The sequence below is a fragment of the Malus sylvestris genome, chromosome 9 (assembly GCF_916048215.2).
Source record: "Malus sylvestris chromosome 9, drMalSylv7.2, whole genome shotgun sequence".
NCBI classification, from domain to species: Eukaryota; Viridiplantae; Streptophyta; class Magnoliopsida; order Rosales; family Rosaceae; genus Malus; species Malus sylvestris.
In genome coordinates, this window is record NC_062268.1 from 8,271,959 (window position 1) to 8,299,221 (window position 27,263).

The following is a 27,263-nucleotide window of genomic DNA, read 5'->3' on the forward strand; positions in this document are numbered from 1 at the left end:
GAATCAGTTGAAATGAGCATTGGAATAATTATAATTTATGAATCAGTGATTTTTCTGCGATTACGTGAATGAAGCAACGCAAGCGTCCCAAGTGAGAAGACGAATGCGCAACGCAAGGGCGGTTGTTAGTGAGCTAGTAACGGAGCTGAAAGGCCACGAGGACCAAGGACGAAAGTCGGGTTTAGTGAGACCTCGGACTCGAGAGAAACAAAGGAAGCTAAGAGGCATGAATTCCCCAAAGGCTAGAGATCGAGCTGCGACGACCACAGAGGGTACAACGACGGGAACCAAAGTTGGCAAGAGCCAAAGGTGACAACAAGAGTTCGCAATGAGCCAACACAGCACGAGGGCCAACAGACAAAGAAGCAAAAATGGAAGCCTTGAAGGCTCCGAACGACACAAGGCCATGAGTCAAAGGCCAACATACATTACATTTTGCAGATGCAGACTTAAAATAGTTGTACAAACTAAACGGAGGTTAAGGTAATATGATTATATTGCTTTCAAAACATATCCTCACGAGTCACAACCAAACTACATAAGAACATCGCAGTCGGTCTCGGTTTTACATTTACATACCCAACATAGGAAACATATAATCTCGCCGGGCAAGAACTCAGTTCTATTCAATTAGGTATATTTTATTCATACGCCAACAGAGGCCGCTTGGTCACCAACCATCTCCATTCCTTGCTTCCGGGGGCAGTCTTCAGTCCTGTGCTCATAACGCTTCCCACAAATCTTACAATAATTCGGAACAGCAATACCAACCCAATCGTTCGTACCAGGATGGCAACCCTCTTTTTTACAGCATGTACAAATTAGAGTAGCGCCACGCCCAACTTGTTCACCCTTCGGGACATAGTACTGATACGTGCAAGTTGGATTCGCATGACCCTCCTTCCCGCATGGTCTACAACTCAGGTCAGGAACTTGAGTCGAAGAGTCTGCACAATCATTCGGGTTAGAGTCAAGCATGGTAATCCTACACTTTTACCCCCATAAACGCGTGACACGTCCAAGTAAACATCAATGACAAACTATTTTTGTTTTTTTACCAAATAGAGGACTAAGCTAGTACTTCAACTAGAGAGTACAACAGTGGCAGATTCAGATTGGAGAACAAAAGAAAAACACAAAAACCTACCAATTTGTGGGCAGTGCTTGGTCATGTGGTCATTAATCTTCTTACAGATTACCCAAAACTTTGGAATCTCTCCACGCGGCTCGAGTAAAAACCATGCTCCCGTTTTTGGGTTCGTATATATTTGCGAATCCGCTGTTAAATAAATACACACACTCAAATTTAAGATCAAAACAGGTTAATAAAATGTACTATTTAGTATTGTATAAACTGAAAGATTCAGAGATTGGCACACCCTAAACAAGTACAAAATTCTGATCCCATCCAATTTTCTATGAATTCTGAAATACGGAATCCGATTATATGGATTAGGAAATGCATAGAAATTCCCTTCCCAAAGTGTTTAGATATTGAAAGAGAAATTTTATTGGAACCCATTCAACGTCTTTCTACACCCAATACAAAAAATATTTTCTTAAAATTCCTAATTCACCCTTTGATTAAAACTGAAAAAAGAAATAAACAAAACTGAAATCTCTTTCTACACCCGGTGGTTCTCTTCCACCTCAAACCCCACAGACGATTCACCGGCGATTCTCCATGGCAACTTCAATTTAAATTCTTTTAGCATCACAACCGCCTTATATGGCACACCATTCAATTTCCACATGTTTTGACTTCGAACTGTCCATACAAGATAAATGATCCCTCTTCAGCTCAACGCCTTACTCGTCGACGACTTCGCCATCCCTTCTCGTCCATAGACATTTGTGGTCCTCCACGTTGCCGGCTCTGTACCACTCGGAAACTTGTAACTAGAGAGGAAGTTCTACACCTGGGTTTTCTCAATTTGCTTCTCCTCTACATTAGCAAGCACTGTGCTTCGGCTTCTTCTCTTGATCTTCACGTCTTCGACTGTTTGAATGAGTTGAAGCAAACATAGCTTCAAGTAGTTGAACGACAGCAGAAGCATCACACTTGTCAATGTACGGCTTTTGGTCTCCATTTGTACGGACTCGATGACGTATGTTGAATGCCCTGACATGGAAGTTGCAGGAAAGAGCTCCTTCTCAGCCAAGGACTACCACGACACACCACCTGTGCAAGCTTCAATTGAAGCGGTCCTAGGGCATGTTTTCCGGCGAAGGGAGGGACGGCCACCACTCCTCGCCCTCACGTTTCTTCGACTATGCTTGTAGGCCTCTGATCCCGGCATTATGATTGAAGAGCGTGAGAAATAGAGGAGGGAGAAGGACAAATGAGGAGGGAGATAATACGAAATAGGAGGTGGTTAAGAGACTCATACAGGTAACAAATTAAGCCTCGCATGTCGAACTAAGGCTAAGTTCGACCCGACTAAAGCTAAGTCTGATCCGACTAAGGCTAAGTACAATTTGACTAAGAAGTTTGACCAGCTCGATAGCCCGAGCGTCATGTGCTATGGGCATTCCAGTCATTCTCGCCACCCAACGTGCCACATTTTAGGCTAAAAATCATAGTCCCATAAATGGTCTAACTATGCTTTTGAGAGTGCATTACGCTCAATGATGGGCAGTTATTGACATACCATGAGTAAATCATTTTAGAATGACTTTTTTTTTTTTCGAAATGTGTATACCATCGAATTCTGCGTTTGATTTTGAGCTAGCCAAATTTTACTAGTCCTAATTGCTTGTTTGTCTCTAAAAAAATATGATCTTTCGGAGTTTCAAATCATATTGTAGACTCGATACCTTTCATCAACCATGAACCTCTATTTTCCTTTCTTGGTTTCTCAACAAAGAATTGTTTTGTTTGCTTTAAAATTTAAACCTTTACTCTCACTTAAACAACTAAGTAGAAGATGGTGATTAGGTGGATTGAGAGGAGACTGGGGGAGAGCAGGGCGCAGGACGAGGAAAGATAGTTGTACTGGGAGAGGAAAGATATAGAAAACGTAAAATTCATGAACTAAACTTGACTGAAAAGCTCCAGCACTCGAAAACAATTCACCAAACCCACATTGTATGTGAATATTAAAATTTAATACAATTCATTTCCAATCCTTCGAACAAACAAATTTCTTGCTCTTTATACTTTGTCAATCTTCTTGTTGCACTCTTCCAAAGATCACCTGAAAATACATAAAATAAAAAACATAAAAATATTAACACAAGTTAAATAAAAGAAGAGTTGTTAGTAAGTGAAAGAATAGTTAGTAACATGAAACTGCTAAAACAAGGAATACCATGATTTCCTTTTAATCGATGAAATCTACGCTCCTACTATGCAGATCGCTTGTCATAATCACTTCCAACTTCTTCCTAGTTTCAACACATACTATAGCTGCCGGGTCAAAAGTTCGCTCTGAAATTTTCATCCATGTTAACGGTTAATTCCCAAAATCCTGAGTAAATATAGCATCGCTCTGGTCTTGTTCCCATTGTTGAACTAAGCCATTATAAGCCAAATCTGACGCCTCTTCATATTGGATACGTAGGACATGGTATGGGAACTCCCAAGTCGTCTTCAACTCTCCGCCACAACCTAAGCAATGTGATCGCATAACATTTCCATATGAACTGAAATTTTAATATTTCAAAGTTACTAAATATATATATATATATATGCACATAATATAGAAAAGATGTGTCATTACTAATATTACCTTAAGACATCCAGCATGAACGCCATTTTGCCATCATAATCTATTGGAAGAAGTAGAAGCAATGCACTCCTCTTCAAATAAACTTTACAAATAACTGAAACGCTCAAGATATTTATGTAGAACTGGTTCTCTCAAACGTCTTACCTCACCATGCACGGACATAAAGTTCACACACAAATAGCATCCAAACTTATGATCAATCAAAGAGGCATATGCCAAAGCACCATACGCCACTTGGCGTATGGTGCTTTGGCATATGCCTCTTTGATTGATCATAAGTTTGGATGCTATTTGTGTGTGAACTTTATGTCCGTGCATGGTGAGGTAAGACGTTTGAGAGAACCAGTTCTACATAAATATCTTGAGCGTTTCAGTTATTTGCAAAGTTTATTTGAAGAGGAGTGCATTACATTGAATTCTTTAGTTATCTGGAAAGTTTATTTTATATGAAAAGTGCATTGCTTTTACTTATAGCAAAAGATTATGATGGTGCAACAAAGTTCATTTGGATGTCTTAGGGTAATATAAATACATTACACACATATATTCTATATTAAGTACACATATATTTTTTATTTAGTTTTTCTTTTAATATCAAATTTTCAGTTCATATGGACATGTTATGCAATCACACTGTTTGGATTGTGGAGAAGAGTTACAACTTGGGATTTTCTGTAACATGTCGTGCTTATCCAATATGTAAAGTCAAAGGCGGCAACTTTGGCTTATAATGACTTAGATGAAGGATGACAACAAAACTAGGGCGGTTCTATATTTACATGGGATTAAAACTGACCCAGAAGGTATTGTATGCATTGAAACTAGGAAGAAGCTAAAAACAATTACGACAATTGACCCGCAAAGCTAGAGTTACGCAAATTTCAACAATTGAAGAGAAAACATAGCTTCTAAGTCACCAGTATTCCTTTTTCTTTTGTTTCCATGTCACTACAATTTTTTTCAGTTAACTTGAACTAGTAATTTTGTTTTCATGTATTTGCAGGTCCAAAAACTGGCTAAATGGAATTCGAAGAGAGCAAGAAGAAAACTTATAGATTAGAAGATCAAGACACAGGATTGTATGTCATTATCAATATATAATGATGTCTGGGTTTCTAAAATTTAAGTGAATCAACTTTAAGCTAACCTAATTAGGTTTTAATGAGGCCCCTATTTTGGCTGGTCATACCTTGACGTGAGCATTAATCACCGCTTAATTACTTCAAGCATCGACTTTGCACTTTGCACCTTTTTCTTTGAGAAGATCTGATGCGATTAGTTTTGCCCCGCCAAAAAGTATTGTCTGCAACTAGTTTCAAACTAGGCCTTAGTACAGCAAAGAAAACAATCTTACAAACTCAACCAACCCTCGTTGGCCTCACTTTTTAAATTTCCTTCAACAAGTTCAACTTTCTGAAGGTAATATAAATGTTACAAACAAATTACACATTGATGCCAATACATTACAATTAGCAACCCATTTTTCAAATTTTTTATCTTTAGAAATAGATCAATACTACTTAAAATCTTGAAAATGACGAGTTTGCAACGAATTTGTCCCTCACCACTTTAGTGTAAATATATCATTGTATTAAAAAAATGATGCAATGCACAAAACTGTTAAACAAAAACTGGAATGCAGTGTCTAACTCGAGTTCAATTCTTTATGAAAAATTTTAGTGAGGTGTTTTATTATTATGCGAGTTATGATAAATTAGGTAAAAAAATAGAGGTCTAAAACAATCTCACAACTTGGGAATTAAAACCAGTGCGTCTTTTCTTTTGAAAAATAAGACAACATCACTTCCCAAAAGTAACCGGTAATGGCATGTGAGCCATGTTAGGGAAGCAGTAAGGCATTTACTACTTTTTCCTGCAAATCTCTAATGTCAGACCACAACCACAGATATAATACAAGAGTAATCCTGAAACGTTAAAACTCATTATCATTTTACAGAGAGTTTCTAGCCTTTCTTGCTAAAAGCGCTTAATTCACATCAAATTTGAATTTTATGTCTCAAATTCAATAAACAAACGAATGTAAGGCGAACATTGTTATACTAGTATGTGAAATTTTTTATGCAATTGGATTTGGCACTGAAGCGACTTTAACGGTCAAAAGTATGTGAAATTTTTATATGATAACAGTCTTTGAGTAACTATGCTCTATGTGTTGCATTATTCTTAGGTTACGACCCAACATAACAGAATAACAGGATGTATCGTTAGCATATATACGTTGCGTTCACACATGCCGACTTGGTTGATCGAAAGAGAAACAAAAAGGAAACCCAATTTCCCCCAATTTTCCCAGTAGTTGCCTACTATCCAAAGAAACCCAAAAAACCCAGCTGCAACAGATCCCAAAAAAAAACCAATTAAACACAGAAAAATTGGGGGAAAATGTTAGAGAATTGGTAAAAATTGGGATTTTTATGCAAACCACCACACATTCATGCAATTCTGCACAATACAGTAAACAAGAGAGGGAAAGGACAGAGAGAGACCTCTAGTAACTTGGCTCACTGTAATGAACTGATACCACCACCAGCACTAGAACTACCACCTGCAGAAAGAATACAAGTCATGAACCAAAGATTTCCCACAAAATATTCCAAAATACAAGCTTATGAAGCAAAATAAAATCAGATCTACGGCTCTACCAAAACCCCCTTTTCCTTCCACCGGAGCGGAGAAACACAGAAACAAGAAACAAAGATTTCCCACAAAAATACTACAAAATAGAAGCATATGAATGAAAAAGGATCAGCTCTATGGCACTACCTCAAAACCCCATTTTCCTTCCAATGGAGCGGGAAGAGAGGGAGGATCATGGTGAGTTTATCTCAGCCAAAGCCTCTGGATACCAAGAAGAAGGATAAAATATTAGAAAAAATACAAAATGAAAAGCATTGGATTTAAGGAAATCAGATATGTTCCCCTACCTCAAAAACTCCATTTTGCTTGCACCGAAGTGAAACATAGAGAGAGAGAGAGAGAGAGAGAGAAAGTGAGCGGCAAAGAGAGGAAAATGATTCTAGGGTTTGTCTCAGTCTGCCTTTTGGAGACAAGAATAACAATTATATATAGGGATGAGATAAGGACAAATATTTTTGAAGATATTTTTACACTAGTTTGTAGCCTTTAGATCTTATAATATTCAACGGTTTTGATCAAAAGTTATATAAAAACTTTTAAAATTTTAAACCAAAAGATGTGGTTGTAGATGATTGAATTAGGAGTGTGATATCCACACACCTCATTTTATTTCTCACACACCTTTTTAATTTTCGGCCGTCGGATCAGATAAATTGAAGAAGATCAATGAACAGAAATTATCAAAGGGTGTGTGAGAAGTAAAATGGGATGTGTGGATAACACACCCCTTGAGTTATTATCTAAATGTCGATTAATGTGTTTGTTCTCTTGTCAGTAGTTATATTAAGTTATTGAAATTACACTTAATTACTTCCTTCTTTTGGTCAACATGGTGATTAAGATTTTATGTTCATCTACCACTTTATTTCAAGAATTGCGATTATTATTTAAAAGAACATTCATTTATTCTATCTCCAACCTTTATAACAAAATTCAAAGCGGGTGATAATACATTTCAAATATCGAACTGCCAGTGATAGTAACTACATTGGAGAAAAATACAATGAGAATCTTTTTTTAATTTACTATTAGCATTTGTCTACACATTTTGTGTGTATGAATACATTTTTTTAGAAAATGAGAAGGAGAGAGTGAGAGAGAGGGAACGTTGGGGGAGTGGGAAGTTTTTTTTTGGTTTTTTTTTTTTAAATATTGAAGGTATTTTAACATCATTTGTAGGTAAGGTTTCAATAAAAAACAGTAAAACTTAGACCTATAAATTACATTATTGCCTATCATTTTTTTTGTGTGATAAAAAACTAAGTAGTATTTTCACCTTCTTTTAATTGACAAAAAAAATTTCATTAATTAATAAATATTATTAAGAAAGAAAGTAAATTTAAAATTATTACATTAATTTAATAGAAATATAATTTCAAACCAAAAAACTCTAACACACTATTTCAATAATGAGAATTGTCCTTAGCCTACGTGGAGAATTGTCTGGTTATATACTCAATGAATCATTAGCTGCCAGCTACCAGTTTACATACTAAATGAATCATTAGCTGCCAGCTACCAGTTTACATACTAAATGAATCATTAGCTGCCAGCTGTCAAACCTTATCTGCAATGGTACTTTAGCCCTTGATCACAAGGAAAATAAAATAAAATAATAAAGAAAAAGACAAAAGCTTTGCATGTGAAAGTAGTTGGGATTCTGACATAGTCACATGTATTGGACCTCACGTACTTTCTCAATACTAACCTCTATTTATTGAGAAATTTTTAATTGTTAAACATGAATGATATATTACGTATTTTTATGTAGATGGTAAAAAAAATTAAAATTTTAAGTTATTAACTTTTTAACACACATATCTCATCATTTATATAAAGACACATAGTTTATCATCTCATGTGACGGCTACACTGAAAAATCTCTCATATTTACTACACTTCCCGCTAAAAACAAACATAAAGCCGAGATGGTCCCCAGCAATAAGAGAACCTTTATTCAAGGACGTCGTACTTAAAATATTCCTCCACGAAGAGAATTTTTTTGAAAATTTTAACGAAAAGTCTATGTTGTTGTTTGCTTTAATGAAAAACTACATTTTTATATTAAAAAGTCAAACCTGATACTATTCATTTTACCCTTTATTTTGTCATTATCATTAAAACTCAAATTTTCAAACAATTTTCATTAGTTTTCTTAATTTTTTTTCCTTCCTAACCTCTTTCATTAGGCTTTTTTTCTTATGAACGAATATAATTTTTTATTGAGACAATAAAATAAAAAAATAATGTGTAAAAGAAGAGGAGGGAAAGGAAGGGAAGGAGAATAAGAGAAGAAATAATCCTACTCCCTGTAATATATATATGGGGCAAGAAAAAATACTTTTGCTCTTCATAGATTATTATTATACTTAGGAGTACCGACTTAAATATCGCATATTTGGAAAAAATTTCTTCATCAATAAAATTTTGTTAAACTACCTGGCATTCTACTATCGTAATACAAATAGAAGAACACATAAAAATATATAGCCAGCTAGGGTTAGCTAGATTAATTGATTTTCAGTTCAGTCGCCAGCTAGCTAGCTTAGGCTATATAATTTCCAAAACAAGAGATCATCTAGGGTTAGCTAGCTGCTAATTAAGCCGAAAAATACAGTTACAAATGGAAATAAGAGGCTTTGATTTCGAACATTGATAAGACAAAAGGTTAATTTAACAAGATTTTATTCATAATAAACGTTAACTAATTCTCATAACCAAACATAATTAAGCATATGATAAAAATAAGAACATGAACTAAATGTTCATAGATACATAGTATAACCAATACACGCAATTTTTTGCTAATAGTGTTTCATCATAGATACATAGTATAACCAATATACGTGATTCTTTGCTAGTAGTGTTTTACTGTAACGTTGCATTGTGTAACAAAATATGCATTTGGAAGGTCCACAAAAGCCGTATTACACGTAATAAATCCTCGAACAAATCGAAACTTTCCGGTACCTGAAACAACCGATAATTCTCTATATTGCTCGAATTGCTTATCAATTCCTTGTATCTGTAGAGTGCTTCCATTGTACTTCTTGTTTGTGAATAAAATTGATAACATATCGTAGGAATTACGTCCATCCAATGACGATACCATAAACATGCCTTGTATCCGGCCAACGGAGGCGGATTTTAGGTCCATGCCCTCCGTTAAAGGGGCATCCTCCGCATAAACAGTGGCAAATTGATTGTAGTTCCAAATCTTGCCGGGAATACCTGCAAACGCAACATCTGTGATATTTGCACCAGATAAGAAGTCATGAGCGTAGAAAGACAGGTGGGTTTCCTTGAACTCGTGAGTGGCTCGGATCGCTGGAAATGTAGTCATGGCTAGAATAACCATGACGAAAAACATGGATGGAGCGCTGAGCTTTGGTATGAATTTTAACGCCATTAGTGGATGCATGACAGCTAATTGAGCAACCAAGAGAAAAGGTTAATTAGGAAAAATTAGGGAACAATTAAGGTTTTGAAACTGCTTGGTGAGGTTCAGTCATGGGTATGCTTTCAATTTATAATATGAAAAATGTTGGTATTCAAAGTTTACTAACTCAATACCAAAATATGTGGATGATAAGTTTTCTAACTCTATCACATCTCTCACTTTCACTCTCAATAAAATTGGACAAAAGAAAGAAAGATGCAGTAAGTTTTGAGAAAAATACTCTGAAGAGTTTACAACTTGTATTTCTAGAATGGGATTACGTACATAACCAAAGACTAATACATGCAAAAACAAAAGAACCACACAATTGGCTTTAATAACAACACAAAACAACGACTTTCTAAACCTAGTGTTGAAATCTATCAAAGCAAAACAAATGAATGTGTTCAAAAAAGTCTCCACACCCTTTTAACACTTTGGTCAGTTTAGACACACACAAAAGCTATCAAACAAAATACACGTATAACTGTTGAAAAAACAAGGCAGCTAGCTGAAAAGTGTTCCACCAATTCTGGCCCCTCAATAGCTGTTGATTTGAACTTCCAACACGCCACCTCAAATCAAAATGCCTTCACGCCTAGCATTTCACGCAGCAACTTGAATGACTCAAATGGCAAAGGCTTTGTGAAGATGTCTACCACTTGTTCCTTGTTGTGACAATAGACAAGATCAATTGCCTTTTGCTTCACATGGTCCCTCATAAAATGGAACCTGGTATCAATGTGTTTGCTCCTTCCATGTTAGACTGGATTCCTAGCAAGCTTGATAGCTGAAATGTTATCCACATGAATCACAGTCGATTCCGCTTGTGAATGACATAAGGATTTTAACAGATTTCTTAACCAAATTGCCTCACACACAGTTAAGGCTACAACAACGTACTAGCATCGCAACTTTAGGGAGGGGGAGGTTCTATTTGCTTTAGAGTCCACCACATAAATGGAGGGAGGTCTGTGAGACTGTGACAGTGAGGTGCAGAGAAGAAGAAAGGTTGAGTGGCCGTGATCCTGGCGGTGCTCATGGCGATTAGCTGGCAGTGACCACCACCGGCGTTGACTAAGATGAACATCTTCTTCTTCGTTTCCCCTCCGTCTGTTCTTCCCCTTCCTTCCCACGAATCCCAAAACCCAATTCCTCTGCCGACCACCATGAACCACCACCACCACCTTCAGGTTCCATCCAACCACCCAGAACAAGACTTTTCTCTCCTTGCATCTTCTTTTGGCTATCGGATCTCCCTCCCTATTCTCCGCCGCTGCATCTCTTGATGAAATTGAAGTTCCACCATAAAACCAATTGGTAATATAGGGAGTAGCCCAAGACCATATAAGTACATAGCAAACCTTGTCCCTCACCGATGTGGGACAACTCTCAAGAAACCCCCACACGTGTGGCGGATTTTCAAGCCTACACGTGAACAACAACTGGGTGACGTGGAGTGCGTGTGGCCATTTGACTTCACACGAAGACAACCTCGCTTTGATACCATCATGAAATTGAGGTTTCACCATAAAACCAATTGGTAATATAGGGAGTAGTCTAAGACCATATAAGCATGTTGATGCACAAAATCAGCGAGGACTTTGGTACAACAGAAAGTGTCAGGTTTGTGACCTTCGCTTGGTTGCTTCGATCACTAGTGAAGATAAGTACGTAAATGAATAGGGACAGGGAAGCAAACACAAGATGTACGTGGTTCACCCAGATCGGCTACGTCCACGGAGTAGAGGAGTTCTCATTAATTGTGAAGGGTTTACACAAATACATAGGTTCAAGCTCTCATTTTATAAGTTCTAGTGAATAGTTTAGTACAAAATGACATTATAGATTATTGTGGGAGAATGATCCCTATTTATAGAAGAAAGTTTCTAGTTTTGTTCTAACATTGACACGTGTCGTGTTGTGATTAGCTTCTGATGTTGACACGTGTCGCGCTGTGATTGGCTTCTGATGTCGACACGTGTCGCATTGTGATTGGCCTCCTAGTTGAAGGAAAGCTCTTCTGGGTCCTTGACGGTATAATGTTGACCGGTGCTCAGTAGTTTCGGGATTGGTCAAGTATGATACAAACAATGCTCCCCTAAGTTCCCGAGTGAGGGAAGCTCCTCGGTTGGGGACTTGCAAGATCCAAGCCATTGAGTAATCACGAAACTTCTAAGTACTGAAGTGTGGTATCATTTTCACGTGCCTTATCTGTCTCATATGTAGATGTGGCATCTTCTCTGGAAGTACTTTTCCTCCATCCATGGGTAGTATCTTTAACCGATGAAGATGCACAAGGTAATGTATCAATTTCACTTGAAGCTTACTTGTAGTTTCGGGCTTGGTCAAGTGCGATACAAACCCTATAGTAGGAGTCCCCCAAGTCGCCGAGCTAGGAGATCTGCCGAAAGAGGTGACAGATAAGGCAAGCAGTCAAACTTCCAAGCAAGCAACCCAGGATCGGAGGTTCGACTTCGGCTTCCGGTTGATTGTTCTCCTTCTCCTTGTCTCTCATTCAGCTGCCAGGATAAGGAGAAGCAAATGGAGAAGAGATGATATGAGATACTTTTGCTTTTGAAGAAGTAACTTTCCACAGGCTTATTCTTGAACTGTGCTGGAGGGTTTTCTGGTTCCCTTCATAATATAAGGCCGACTTAAGAATTTGAGGGTCAAAACAAGTCCATCAAATCTAGAGTACGTTCGACCTTGATGATATAAGATACTTTTGCTGTTGACAGAATAGTGAATGTGGTATGGAAAGGTGTCGTGCTATAGTGATCTGTTTCAGCTCACCGTTGAACCTTCTGCTTCAATCTTTTGCATGGCAGAAGTGGTGTGCAACCTTTGCATTTAAATGGTCCTTCAGAACATTCCTTCATAGTGACTCATCCACACTTGGCAGCTTCAGTGTAAAGAGCCAATATCTGATCAACTGTCATGAGGTATGTGCCGGTGGAATTCATGACCTTGACAGCAGTTGAGGATGAGTTCTCGAGAGCAATGCTAAGTAAGCAACCAAGCAAAGGTCTCAGGCAGTCAGTTCCAGATTGGAGGTTTGATTTCAGGTTCCGACTGACTGCTCTCTTTCTCTTTGTCCTGCAGGTGTGGACAAGGACGAAGACAAGGACAAGGAGAAAGCATGATATGGGATACTCTTGCTTTCGACCCTGATGATATGAGATACTCTTGTTCTTGGTGTGGCTTATTTGCTGAGGTATTATCGGGGGGAAATAAAGCTGAGTATTTCGAGAGGTTATGTTGAGGGTGCCTTCTCGAATGCGAGAAAAGGTTGAGCATTTTTGCAGGTTTGCCTGTCCGTTGAGGAGGGAGGTCGATGTATATAGGGATTTCCCAATAACAAGTAGTAATGCTATTCCTTTACCCTTCTTGGTCATAGCAATGTAGTGGGAGCTGCCAGCTTCACGTGTTTTAACTTTGTCAGAGCACTTTGAAAAAGTGGTATGTGGTATCTGGAAAGCTGATGTTACGTGTGAAGATTACAGATAAGCTTTATCTAAGAAAATCTGGCTCTCGAAGTTCTGAGAGCTGTGCCTCTTCGGTTTTCGAACAAGCAATCCCGTCGAGGATCTGACTCTCGAGATTCGGAAAGCGGTGCTACTTCGGTTTTTGAGAAAGTAATTATGTTGGGAGTCTTTTCTCGAATGTGAGTAAAGGTTGGACGTTCTTGCCAGCCTGTCTTGCCGCAAAACACGGAGGTCGACACACATAGGGACTTTCCAGTTGTCAAGCGGTGATGCTGTTCCTTTACCCTTGTGGGTAATAATAGGGTAGCTGGAACTTCGAAATTCTCGTGCCTAAACTTTGTCAGAGATCTTTGACAAAGTTATATGTGGTACCCGAGGAGTTGATGGTGCGTGTGGAGAATGGTGATTGAACAGTAAGATTCACGTGCTTTCTACTTCACCAGAAATCTTCGACAGATTGCCCGTAATTTCCGCAAAGCTGAGTGTGCATGTGACAGGTGCTGACGAGGCTGAAAAAGAAGGTGCTTCTTCGATTTCTGAGATCGGCCCTCGTGGTCTCTGAGCAGCCCAGCTTTTGAGAAAGGAAGCGTCTCTTCGATTTTTGAGATCAGCCCTCGTGGTCTCTGAGCAGCCCAGCTTTTGAGAAAGCAAACGCCTCTTCGATTTCTGAAGCTCCGTCGAGTGCAGATTTTTATAGAGGCTGGCATTAAGTTCCACAGCACACCTGAATCTCCACCAGTAGAAGCTCCCTTCTTGTACTTCTAAGATCTTGATTTGTCTGACCTCTTCTCTCTTCAACACCTTTGAAAATGTCTGGCCCCTCCGACCGTCGTTTTGACTTGAACCTTGGAGAAGAGGCAGCCACGCCTTCTCCAGACAACATATGGTGCCCATCCTTCATATCCTCTACTGGTCCTCTTACCGTTGGGGATTCTGTGATGAAGAATGATATGATTGCTGCGCTGGTGGCCAGGAACCTTCTCACTCCCAGAGATAACAGACTACTTTCCAAACGGTCTGATGAGTTGGCTGTTAAGGATACTCTGGCTCTTAGTGTTCAATGTGCAGCTTCTGTGTCTAATATGGCCCAACGCCTATTTGCTAGAACCCGCCAAGTTGAATCATTGGCTGCTGAAGTGATAAGTCTTAAACAGGAGATTAGAGGGCTCAAAGATGAGAATAAACAGTTGCACAGGCTCGCGCATGACTATGCTACAAACATGAAGAGGAAACTTGACCAGATGCAGGAATCTGATGGTCAGGCTTTACTTGATCATAAAAGGTTTGTGGGTTTGTTCCAAAGGCATTTATTGCCTTCGTCTTCTGGGGCTATACCGCATAATGAAGCTCCAAATGATCAACCTCCAATGCCTCCTCCTTCTGGGGTTCTGTCCAGTGCTGAGGCTCCGGATAACCACCCTCCGGTGCTTTCTCTTTCTGGGGCTCTACCGACTGCTGAGACTTCCCCTAAGCAATCTTTGTGAAGGCTCCCTTTTGTTTGTTTATTTTGACTCATGTATATGTACATATTTGTGGCTTATCGAAAATATTAATAAATAAGCTTTGCTTCATTTCAACATATTGTGTTAAATACACCAAAGCCTTCTTCAGAAAGTTCTTTGAATTTTTTCTTTTGTTGAAACTTGTATTGTTGAATCTTTGTGAGTGAAGCATGTAGTTTGAGGTAGTGTTCCCTTAATTTCCCGAGTGAGAAAAACTTCTCGGTTGGAGACTTGAAAAATCCAAGTCACTGAGTGGTTGTGAGACTACCGAGTATCAAGGTGCAGTAGCATATGGTGGGAGTCCCCCAAGTCTTCAGGCGAAGAAAGTTGCCGAATGAGGTGTCTCGCTTGTTACTAATTTGTCAAAGTAACGAATCCTTGTTTCGATGTCACACATTCGTATATGCCTTATCTAAAAATATTTCCAACTTTTGTGTGTTTGATGCTGCATGCTATTGACTAGACAAGATCAAGTGCAATTAGTAGCTTTTCTCTCTTTTTCATCTTTTCTTTGGTGGAATTGCTTTTCGTTTCCACTAATCAGCCTGAGTGGATGCAAGATAACACCATTCTCTATAGCTCAGATCGCAAAGTCGTCTTCATGAAAGTTGGTCCTTATCTTGTGAACTACAACATATCCAAATTTGAGATCCATCGGAGTAGTACAACTCCAGAAATTCAGGTATGATGAGTAACTGTTCATCAATTTTCTGTTAACCCGTCAGACTTGTTGTGAGCTTCTAAACTCCATTTTTTCTTGTTCAGCTCAACATACTTTCTTCATCGAAGTTGTTCCTCACCTTGTCAGCTGTAACATATCCAAATTTGAGAACCATCGGAGCAGTACAAATCCAGAAATTCAGGTATGATAAGTGACTGTTCATCATTTTTCTGTCAACCTGTCAGAAATCGAAAAGGCTTTGCAGGCCGGAGAAACACTCGTTCGAGTTAATCACTCACAGAGTTGGACGGGAAGGAGAAACAATCGAAAACGCTGTAGCACATCCTGCCCTAACTATTAGTGGAACCCTGAGCCTTATTTGGGCCCCGCCACTTTGCTCCACTCCAATTGAGTTTGTTACAGCAGGATCAGTATGCGTAGTGCAATACAAATGCATCACTTATATGCCATGTAACACCATATTAAATGTACTGTGCTGACAGAAAGTCAGTACTTAATCATTGTAAATGATCATAACTCCATCTATTGCATGTGCTAAACACATGCACCGAACTGATCAATATATTATATACTATTGCATCAAAGGCTATTACCTTGAGACAATGGCTAGTCACGTGGCATAATTATGGGCACACAACCTTTCACAAGTATATATATATATATATCACTAATCCTAGTCGGATCGCGCATATTTATATAAGCATTTATTTGTGCAAATATTTATTCATTGCCCAGTGTTTCAGCTAATTATTTCACTTATGCAACGTGTGATTTACCACACAACTGAATAAATCATTTATTTGTAGTAAGCACATCGTACAATATTCTGCCTTGACAAATTGTGTCAATTCGATTTATTCATTATACAATCATACTTATGCTTAGGGGTGGGTTCAAAAAACCGAAAACCGAAAAAAACCGAAAACCAAACCGGACCGAGGCCGAAAAAAACCAAACCGAAAAAAAACCGAACCAAAACTGTCAAACCGAACCGAACCGATATATATATATTTAATTATTTTTTTCAATATTATAAATAGTTTAGTCATACAATCATAACAAAACAAAACCTGTTGCCAAGTTGGTTTCAGGGAAAATTTTCAAGTTGCAGCGCAAGGGTTCGAACCCTCATGCCTCCAACGTTTCAGAAACGTTTTTTAATTTTTTTGAGAAATCAACAAAACCCTTTAAGTTAACCCTAGCTACTAGCAGCCACACCTTTTATTCATTCCCCTATTCTCTCTCTCGTTCCCTTCCCTGCCGCCAGTGTAACCCTAACTAACCCAGTAACATTCTCGCGCAGCCGAGCCTCCTCTCTGTCTTTCTCAAACTCTCTGTCTCTCTTGGTCTTGAATCCCAGGCGACCCGCGACGGCGCGACCCTTCTCACTCTCTGTCTTTCTAAAAAATGTGAGCTTTCGTTTGTTTGTTTGTTGATTATCAGATAGCTTGGGTGAGAGATCCAGGAAGAGGCGATGGACCGATACATAATGTTGATGCCAATGTTGAATACTGTTCTGTGATCAAAACAAAATTAGGGGCTCATCGTATTCTGATGGGTGCTGAAATGGATTGCTGTGATTCAACTGATGATGGAATGAGGTTTTATGTGGAATTAAAGACAAGCCATGAGGTTGAGATCTGTTTTTCTTCACTTTCCGTTACATGCAATTTTTTTCTTCTCTGAGTTTTCTTATGTAACTGACTGTAATTTCTCATTCAATTGTGCAGTTGGACAACCATAAGATAGAGTATGAGTTTGAGAAAGAAAAGCTCCTCAAATTTTGGGTACATTACTGTTTTATTACCTAAAAAGTAAAAACACACAGGGTCTTCAATAGCTTTTGTTAGAGATTGACATGCATAGTTGCAGAATTTAGATTGTACCTCAGTCTTGTCTGGTTTTCTCAAGGAATTGGTTGTCATTGTCTATAGTCCATTTCCTATTTATATTTCCAAGCATCTGCTTTAAAAGAGTTAACCTGTCTTTTATATTTTCATCAGGCTTCTGTAAAATCTGTAATTGTAAAAAGAGTTGACACCGAGTCACACCTCAGTACAACATAAACCTGATGTTTATGCCCAAACAAATATCTATGACGAGCATCAGCGGTCACAATGGGCATGGTGTGTGTGTTGTGTTGTGTTGAATAACCGAAAAAGGACGACTCTGAATGTAAACTTTCATATTTTCAATTTTTTTTTTAAATTTTTGGAGGAAGAAAAAAAAAACCGAAAAAAAATCGAAACCGAACCGAAAAAAACCGAAAAAAATTTGGGCCGAACCGAAATTTCGGTTTGGTTTCGGTTTTGACAAAAAACCGAACCGATCAGAACCGAACCCAGCCCTACTTATGCTGTCATTTATTGTCAGGAATTATCGAGCAACCAGCTCTACTGATCAACATTGATCTCTTGCCTGACCAGACATCCACTTGCTTGGACACCCACGGGATGAGACACCATTCATGTTGGGCACTTACAAAATTAAACCCAACTTACAGACCCTAGTCATGTCGAGAATCAACTCATACTGAGTACACGTTAACATAAAGTACGTACTTGCAACCAGGAATGCCACGAGCCGAGTCGCCTTGCTGCGAACGTAGCCTCTTACCGAGCAACCTGGCAATGGGCATCGACTCCGGCCGAGCAACCTCTTGCCGCGAGCATAAGCCTCTAGCCAAGCAACCTTGCAATGAGCATCGACTCCAGCCGAGCAACCTCTTGATGCGAGCATAAGCCTCTAACCAAGCAAGTTCTCACCACGAGCGTAAGCCTCTAACCAAGCAACCTCACAACGGGCATCACCTCCGGCCGGGCAACCTCGTAACGTGTGCTACCTCTAGCTGAGTATTACTTTATGTTAAGCGTTGACTCATGTTGAGTATTGTTTCAAGACAGCATCCAGTCACTTCGGCCTACACATGGACTGAATTTGAAGTCTCCAGCCAAAAGACTCTCTTGACTGAAGACTTGGGGGACTCCTGTTGGTACCATATATTTGGGCCTCGTATTTGGGCCTTGGGCCTCGTATTTGGGCCTCACACATTAAGCCCACGACAAATGTAAAAGAGGAGGAGCCCCTTATTCTATAAAAGGGGACTCCCCCTCATTCTAAACCAGGTCTTAAGTCCTCATTTCTAAGGGCTAGAGCTGAAAACAAAGGCTAGAAGCCTTGAGAGAGAGTCCTCACACCACCGAGACTGTCCTCTCCCTTCTCTTCTCTCTCTGGGGGACTTCCCCTCAAACACTTGTATCCATACAATTACAGAGAAACAGAATCAACTACAGTGTGGACGTAGCCCAAACATTGGGGTGAACCACGATAAAATCCTTGTGTTCTTTGTGTTCTTCGTGTTCTTGAGCGTTTGTGCAGATTCACGGTCGGATTTACGTTGTTCCAAGACCGCCCCGGTTTTGTGCATCAACAAAGCACATAGCAAATCTTGTCTCTCACCGATGTGGGACAACTCTCAACATCTCCGACCCCTACAAACAAACAAAGATTTGTCAATTTTTGTTTCTTTCCTTTTCTTATCTAGTTCAGTACCAAACACAGCATAAATAATATGATCATTAGTCTGATACTGCACCAAACGCCCAATTAATTTAGTCAGTGCATCGAAACATATATTTAAGGTTGTAGTGACTTCTCATCTCTCAAAACCTTTGTCACCTTCTTGATGTAGGAGAAGCCAAGGTTAAATGAATATAACGTGGGATAATAACCTGGGAATCACTCAACTAGGCAACGGAACTCGCTCGACGTTGCTACGGGATAGAACTTGAGAATCACTCGACCAAGGGCAACGAAATCACTCACGTTGCTAATTGTGGTCTCTCTCTCTTTCTCTCTTCCTTTCTCTTGTTGCGCAATTTGTTATTTAGGGTTAGGTTTGTATGAATTTGTAGTTTGAATTGTAAATAATTAGGGTTGGGTACTGTTATATGGTGTTTGAAATGTGTTGTGTTGGGAACTTGGGACAGTCGCTGAAGCTAACAAGCAAGACACCGAGTCTAGAGTCGGGAGCTCATGATTGGTATTGAAGGCAAACTACTACAAACAATCAAGAGTGCCAATTCAGAAAGAGAGCTGCGATTCTCACAAATTGTACAATGGTTGGAGGCAAGGTGGTCACGACCACTACAACGAGTCGGATGTGCGTGAGCCATAACTCTATGAGGATACAAGGAAGACTTGACACTGCAGAGGGTTTGATGCTAGCTTGGTCTGTGAAACTAGGCATGTCGAGGAAAGCAAGCAAACGCAAAACAAGTAGAAGACATACTCGCGCGGTACCATAGCAAGCCTAGCCTAGTTATGCAATGCATAAGAAGCAGGGGTAGGTACGATATCTGAAGCCAAGAGAATGCAAACGCACATGAACATGACACAGAGGTTAAGCGTATAAGATTTTATTTCATAATATTATATATAGACTTTTAAAACATATTCTCACGAACTCAGTTTTGCATTTCCATCTAGGAAATAAGCACACCATATATAACATACCATAACATCAATGAACACTACATATCATATAACCTGATCCAGCATGAACTCAGTTCTACCCAATTAAATACATTTCTGTTCACGAGTCAACCATAGCCGATTGGAACTTGCCTCCTACTATCTCTCTTCCCTTTTTCACGGGGCAGTCTTCAGTCCTGTGGTCATAAGTAGAAGAACAAATCCTGCAATAATTACCAACAGCTTTTCCTACCCATTCCTCACCAGGATGGCCACCCTCTTTTTGACAACATATGCAAACGAGTTTACCGCCGGGGCCAACTTTTTCACCCCTTGGGACATAGTACCGGTACGGACAAATTATAACCACATGATCCTCCCTCAAACAGAGTGGACATCTCACGTCACGAACAGCAGTTGAAGAGTCTGCAAAAGCATTCAAGTTAGTCGAGCATGCTAATCCTATCTTTTGACACCATAAACATGTGACATGCCCAAGTAAATATCAATGACTAAACTGTGTTTCTAATACCGAAAGAGGACTATGCGAGTACTTCAAATACGGACCGCAAAGGGGTGGATTGGGGCTAGACTAGCTAAACTTCCACAAAACCCTGTCCTTGCAAGTCCAATCAAATTAAAGATTCCCCATACACAAAATCCGTCAGGTAATGGATCCCCATCAGTTAAAGGTTTTACCTATCATCATCCTATCAACAAAAAGGTGTTTTGAATGGTTAATTAAGAACCGTCACACACTAATATTATCTGCATGACCCCTTCAAAGTTGTCGAAAAAGATTATGAACCAAACTAAATAAACACTAAAAGCATAAATTAAAAATAGAAATAAAAGCTAAATACATAATAACTGTATTTTTTGTTATATAATATCGCCCTCGACGTCACTCTATTGTTCACAAATGGCTCGTTTCCCAGTGGCCTTCTCTGCACGTTCGGTCAATATGAGGAGGAACCCAAAAAACGAATAAAAACTGGTTTAATGGGTTAGATTGTCTAGAGACCGATAATGAATCGTACACCCAAAACAGGTTTCTTAAAAACAGACCAGAGTCCATAGATTTAATGGGTTAGATTGTCTTGCCTAACTTTAACATAGTCATTCCGCTATTTCGATCATCAGTCTCGAGAGATTATGTTATGTAAAAGAGAGACGCGATCATGGTTGCACCATCATCAAATGAATCGCCCAACCTCACCAAAAAGTAAAAGGGAGAAGAAATAGCAGAGAAAAAATACAAAAAACATACCAAAACGCGGGCATTGCTTAGTCATGTGGTCATCGCTCTTCTTACAAATTCTACAGTAGATGGGAGGCGGGATATGTGGTTGGAGACAAAACCATCGACCCGTTTTTGGTTTGTCATCTGTCTGTGCTTCCGCTGTAAAATAATTACACAAACTTAATATCAACATGGATGAATAATATGTACTGTTTCCCGTATTTGTACAAAAGAAAAGAAAAAAAACACTCTTCATCTTCCTCATAAACTGAAAAATTCAGAGATTGGCACACCCGAATCACAAACAAAAGTCGAATAAAATAATAAACCTGACTAGTCTTGTTAATTCGGGGGACATACTGGTGTTCTTCCTTTCTTTGAGGGATGATCTTCGTGCCCTTATCTCACTCAATTCTTTTTTCGCTGTTAAATACACAAAATTTAAAGAAATAATATCTGGGATATACAGGCTTGCTTGCAAAATTAATCACAAAACCCTAAAATTAAATCAAAGAAAAAAAATACATCAAAACCATACCGGTCATTCGAGCATTATAGTTTTCCTCGATAGCAAAATAAACCTTTCCCGGGGGGAAGTCCTCGAATTCATCATCATCGCTATCGTCCCAGTGCCATATGAGCTTCCCCCGCTTGCGCAGCTCGTCTGCGTTCGGTGGTAAGTCCGGGATATGGCCCTGGAGGGATTCTGGATCTGGACTCAAGAGTTTTTGTTTCTTGCTCTGGCGCTCGGACTCGTTACCGCTCTGGCTCATGGCTGTGTGCGAAAGAGAGGAGATTCCGGTGGGGAGCCTGGCCTTGTGAATTGTGATGATAAGGGTTTGTTTTTCCCTTTTTCATTATTATTTTTAATTTCTGTTTTTGGTAAAGGTATAATCGCATTGGATTTTGAATTTTTTTTTTACTAACATGTGATATGTGTACCATTACTCGTAAATAATATGTTTTGTTAATGCGATAAGGTTATTATCAAATATAATCACATTGAAAATAAATTTTTTGAAACTATATTTTAAGTCAGATTTGACCTGTATCAATAAATTTAACGATTAGATATAAATATCTGAACTTGTGTAGAAGCTAATCCAACATTTTGATATGGTTTTCTTATTGTTTTTCATAATCTTGTTTGACATATTATCTGCTTGTGATATCTTGAAAACAGAGGATGCCCACTACGGTTGCAGTTATTCTAGTTGATGAGGGCACCATACATTTGCAGTGGATACTAGGGGTTTCTACGAGATTAATGAAACTAAATCTCATTATATCATGATGAGGATATGAGTTTAACTCAAGACTATTTAGTTTGAAGTGTGGGACACGAGGAAATAATCGAAGTTTGTTTGAACATTTGGATAAACATGTGCAAAAGCCTTTTAAAACAGGTAATGCACCTTATGGCTATATATATATATATATATATATATATATATATATGTATATGTATATTATAAGATCATGAGACTTTGAATTAAGGTAGGACATAAACCTTATCGTTGAAGGATTCGCAACGGAAACTATGCGATTCATAGATAATACAGGGAGATGTCTTTGAAATTGCCAACTTTTTTGTAGGAAGTGATTCTGTTGCGACTCATTCAATAGTAAGGTTTATGTCCTACATTAATTCAAAGTCAGATGACATTGTAATATAATATAATATATATATATATATATATATATATAAGGTGCATTACCTCTTTCAAAAGGCTTCGCACATGTTTATCCAAATATTCAAACATACTTCAATTATTTCCTTGTATCCCACAATTCAAACCAAATAGTCTTAGTTAAACTCATGACCCATGAGATTCAGTTTCACTATTCTCGTAGAAACCCCTAGTATCCACTGCAAATATGGCGCCCTCATCAACTAGAATAACTACAACCATAGTGGGCATCCTCTGTTTTCAAGATAAAAGAATAAAGCAGGTAATTAAAAAATTCTCATCACAAGTAGATAATATGTCAAACAAGATTATGAAAAACAAAGAAAATAAGAAAACCACATCAAAATGTTGGATTAGCTTCCACACAAGTTCAGATATCTGCATACGTGTAACTACATAATGAATTAAACTCCATACTTTGAAGATCAAGGTTTCATTTCACATACTTCATAACAAACCTTTTATCTATATAAGCAGATCCTTTAACAAGAGGAGTTTATGAGTACAATTGAAATTGACATTGAAACGTTCTCATACAGTCAAAGCAATGATAAAAGCAAGCAACTTTTGATTGGAGCTGCAATTTCACAAACATAAACAACATAAGAGTTTTAAATTTGTCCCTACTCCTTCAGACACCACAAGAGCAAAAGACTATCTATCTTACAATTCCCCTCCCACCCCCGACTCAGACGTGTACAAAATCCCCATAACACAGCAACTTTGAGGAAGATAAACAACAACAGGGGAAACAAAAAGGAAATTAAGAAAACCCCACTTTCAAATTAGAAGTAGAAACCCAATTTCCGACAAATCAATCAGTAAACCTTCAATCACAAAATAAAATTCCAAAGAAACCCAAATCCAATCAAACAGAAAAGTTAACAAAGAAAAGGAAGATAGTCAACACTCCTTCCTTTTGTGATGTTTAACATACAACAATGTGTTACATGTCTTACAGTCTTATCGTCAAAATGTAAGACATGCCACACTATTCAGACAACCCAAGGAGGACTACAGCAGCAAGCAAAAAGAAATATTCAAATAGCATTAAAGGAAATATGCACTGACAAATAAAGAAGACAACCACATCAGCAATCTCAATAAACAACATTTGACAAATATCATGTTCTGTGAAATGCATTTGAATGAACCCTTTGAAACTTTGTACTATATAATCACTTTCAAGAGAATCATAACTAAATTAATTTATCATATTAGCCTTTAAATCTTATACACTTATACAATAATCTCTATTGTCTTTCATATTAGCCCTTATCATATTAGCCTTCATAAACCTGCAGCCGCAAAACATGATCAGATTCAGAGACATTGCCACCATTGTAAGGGCCACAACTTTCATATTTCTACTTATGTACAAACACATGAAGATATTTCTTATATCAAAACATCAGGTCATGTAGTTTTTTTAGCTGAGGAGTTGTTGTTAGCATATCTAACGGTGTAAGTATATGCTTCAATCATGTAGAATCTCATATTTACATGGTTGTTAGCTTGGTCAACAATGTAATCCTTCTCAAGAACTTCAACTTTCAAGGATTATTGGTATTCTAAAATCATATCGTCGCTCTAGTTGCAGGAGATGCTGGATTCAAACATCACTATAAACCCCCTAACCACCACTTATTAAACTTAAGAGATGCAAGGTGAAGATGCACATGTATGAATATCTAAAAACCACCGATAAAAATAAACTCAATAAACCCAGCTGCAACAGATCTCAAAAACCACCGATAAAAATACAGAAATGACAATCCAACCAACCACCACACTTCATGCAATTCTACACAATACAGAAAACAAGAGAGAGCAAGTTACAGATATATTACCTCAGGTAACTTGGCTCACTGTAATAAACTGATACCACCACCAGCACTGGAATCACAACCTGCAGAAAGAGGCAGTTTAATTCATCATTTCATATCCTGTTCTCTGCTCTCCATTACATATTTATACTCCTCATAACAGGAAAAACCCTAACTACTTGGACATAAGGATAAAAGGCTGGTATGGCCGGCTGCAAGAGGACAAGTAGTGGGCTCAAGTAAATGGGCTTAACAACTCCCACCCTTCCCCCCCGGGCGGGGACTTTGAAAAGGGGTGTATATATTTTCAGTCGGGCATTTGGTTATCAAATTATTTTGGAGACCAAAATAAATAAATATCATTATATTGTGTTGTTCTTTCAAATTATTCTGGGCAATCAATTAGAGGTATAGAATATAATCGTCACATAATTTTCAGAAATGACCTATTAAGCGAAACTCTGCCTTCCATACTGAAATACGTGTTCTTATTCCACAAAAATAACACTCAAACATGTGTAATTTTTCTCTTTGTTCCATCGGGGGTTCTTTAAGCAGTGTTTCTAAAGGGATGGGTATATTTATACTTTGAAAATAAGGAAAACTAATGAAAATGGATTGAAAACTTTGAGTTTTAACAATAAGGAAAACTTTGACTTTTTAGTATAAAAATGTGGTTTTTCATTAAAGTTAACAGTACCACGAGTTTTTCGTTAAAACTCCCATGAATATATGACATATTTATTTCCTCTAATCGAAACAGCGGGATATGGTTTCTTCAAATTAAAGGTGAGGATTTAGGTTCCATTAGAATAACAATAAGAAAACAATTAAACATCAACACATTAGGACACGGTTCACTCACAATTTCCAGAATTTCCATTACTAAATTCAATTTTAGTATAAAGATTATATCCTGATATTCCAGAAGTGATACCAACATATATATCAACAGCAAACTTACAGATTCAATCAAGCTCAACTATTATCGCATTTGACTCCTCGGCACATTCGACCAAACCCGACCATCCAATCTATCCACCAACTGAGAGATTAGGACACTTTAAAAGGATAGTCAAGCACAACAACAGTCGGTAGATACCTACCTTTTAAGTTATATCCATGGCCGCCCATTTTAGCTTGCTTGCACAGATAGAAAAGTGATGCATATGCTCATGTGAACTTTGCATATGCAATCCAACGTTTGAACTCTTGGCCACTTCCTTCAAATAAATTTTTTACCAAAGTGATGCATACAAAATGGTGCACAATAAGGAGAGCACAGTTCAGGGAATCAACTATTCGAATGGAGGGTAGCACATGCCTGAAGAATGCATGCAAAATGAGCGTCACAGATTTAATGGATTAGATTGTCCAGCCTAACTTTAACATAGTCATTCTGCTAATTTTGATCATCAGTCTCGAGAGATTATGTTTTGTAAAAGAGAGACGCGATCATGGTTGCACCCTCATCAAATGAATCGTGCAACCTCACCACAAAGTAAAATGGAGATGAAACAGCAGATAAAAAAAATACAACAAACATACCAAAACGTGGGCATTGCTTAGTCATGTGGTCGTCGCTCTTCTTACAAATTCTACAGTAGATGAAAGGCGGGGTATGTGGTTGGAGACAAAACCATCGACCCGTTTTGGGTTTGTCATCTGTCTATGCTTCCGCTGTTAAATAAATACACAAACTGTTTACACCTAAAATGTGCCATTCGGGCTAAATATGGTAAATATGGCATTTGGAGGATGATGGGACAAAACATTGAACTTGGAGAGATATTTGGCTGCAAGTGGGATAGTTTGAACATTATAATATTGTTTTTTCCTTTTGTTTTGGTGGTGGAGGTTTGCCAAGAGCTTTCTTTAATCAAAACAATTGTATGTTTTCAAGTGGATTGGAAAGGCACGCAAACATCTAGTACAAAAACATGTTTGCGCGACGTAGCAAATTTCATCGGGCAAAGTATGTTTGCGCGACGCTAAAAATAAAACGTTGCGCAAAGCTGTTTTGCGCAACAAAACTTTGCGTGACGAAGACTGACGTCGCGCAAAGTTTTGGTGCCAAACCAAGATGTTTTACCGCTTTTTTCCTAATTTTGCGCAACGTAGGTACACCTGCGTCGCGCAAAGGTTTTTTTTTTTTTTTTTTTTTGCATTACTAAGGAAATCTCATGTCATAAAATTGAATCCTTAAATTGGATTAATTTTAATTATTAATATGCATCAATTGACGACCTTTTGTTTTCTTCCTGTTAATTCCTTTGTCTTTGGCTACTTCTGGGACGACAGGTCCTTGAGTACTTGCGGTGAAGAAAGAACAAATTTTATGAATAAGAAAAAAATAATTTAAACAATTAAAGAAAATTAAAAATTGTTAGATGAGTAAGGACCGTAAGGTAACACCGAAAATGATATGACATGCAGTTGGGAAAGACGAGAGCAATGTTCCAACATCAACTTACTTATAAGGTCTTTTCTTGAGGAATCAACACTCAATAACAACCATAAGCTTTTTGCT

General features: G+C 38.3%; 2 protein-coding genes across 20 annotated transcripts; both read right to left on the minus strand.

Annotated features, from left to right (window-relative positions):
- Window positions 1–474: 474 nt before the first annotated feature.
- On the minus strand, window positions 475–26,644 carry LOC126582247 (uncharacterized). 19 transcript variants are annotated; one of them, XR_007609315.1, is made up of 14 exons: window positions 26,282–26,643; window positions 25,840–26,057; window positions 25,698–25,767; window positions 24,758–24,816; window positions 21,755–24,205; window positions 21,577–21,639; window positions 21,244–21,375; window positions 20,075–20,399; window positions 6,516–6,590; window positions 6,239–6,297; window positions 4,921–5,034; window positions 1,632–2,287; window positions 1,148–1,279; window positions 475–947 (listed from the first exon to the last, which is right to left on the minus strand). XR_007609315.1 is itself a non-coding variant. In XM_050246310.1 (10 exons), the coding sequence occupies exons 5-9, from the start codon at window positions 21,987–21,989 to the stop codon at window positions 6,562–6,564; spliced, it is 732 nt and encodes a 243-aa protein (XP_050102267.1). In that variant the 5' UTR covers window positions 21,990–24,205; window positions 24,758–24,816; window positions 25,698–25,767; window positions 25,840–26,057; window positions 26,282–26,643; the 3' UTR covers window positions 6,138–6,297; window positions 6,516–6,561. The 19 variants fall into 19 exon arrangements, 2 of the variants coding, with proteins under 2 accessions (XP_050102267.1, XP_050102265.1); XR_007609319.1 differs by lacking the exons at window positions 475–947; window positions 1,148–1,279; window positions 1,632–2,287 and adding exons at window positions 3,013–3,197; window positions 3,312–3,610; window positions 3,732–3,771; XR_007609316.1 differs by lacking the exons at window positions 475–947; window positions 1,148–1,279; window positions 1,632–2,287 and adding exons at window positions 3,013–3,197; window positions 3,312–3,645; window positions 3,732–3,771.
- Window positions 9,058–9,950, minus strand: LOC126582252 (dirigent protein 1-like). Its single transcript, XM_050246313.1, has one exon. The coding sequence runs from the start codon at window positions 9,808–9,810 to the stop codon at window positions 9,247–9,249; it is 564 nt and encodes a 187-aa protein (XP_050102270.1). The 5' UTR covers window positions 9,811–9,950; the 3' UTR covers window positions 9,058–9,246.
- Window positions 26,645–27,263: the final 619 nt, after the last annotated feature.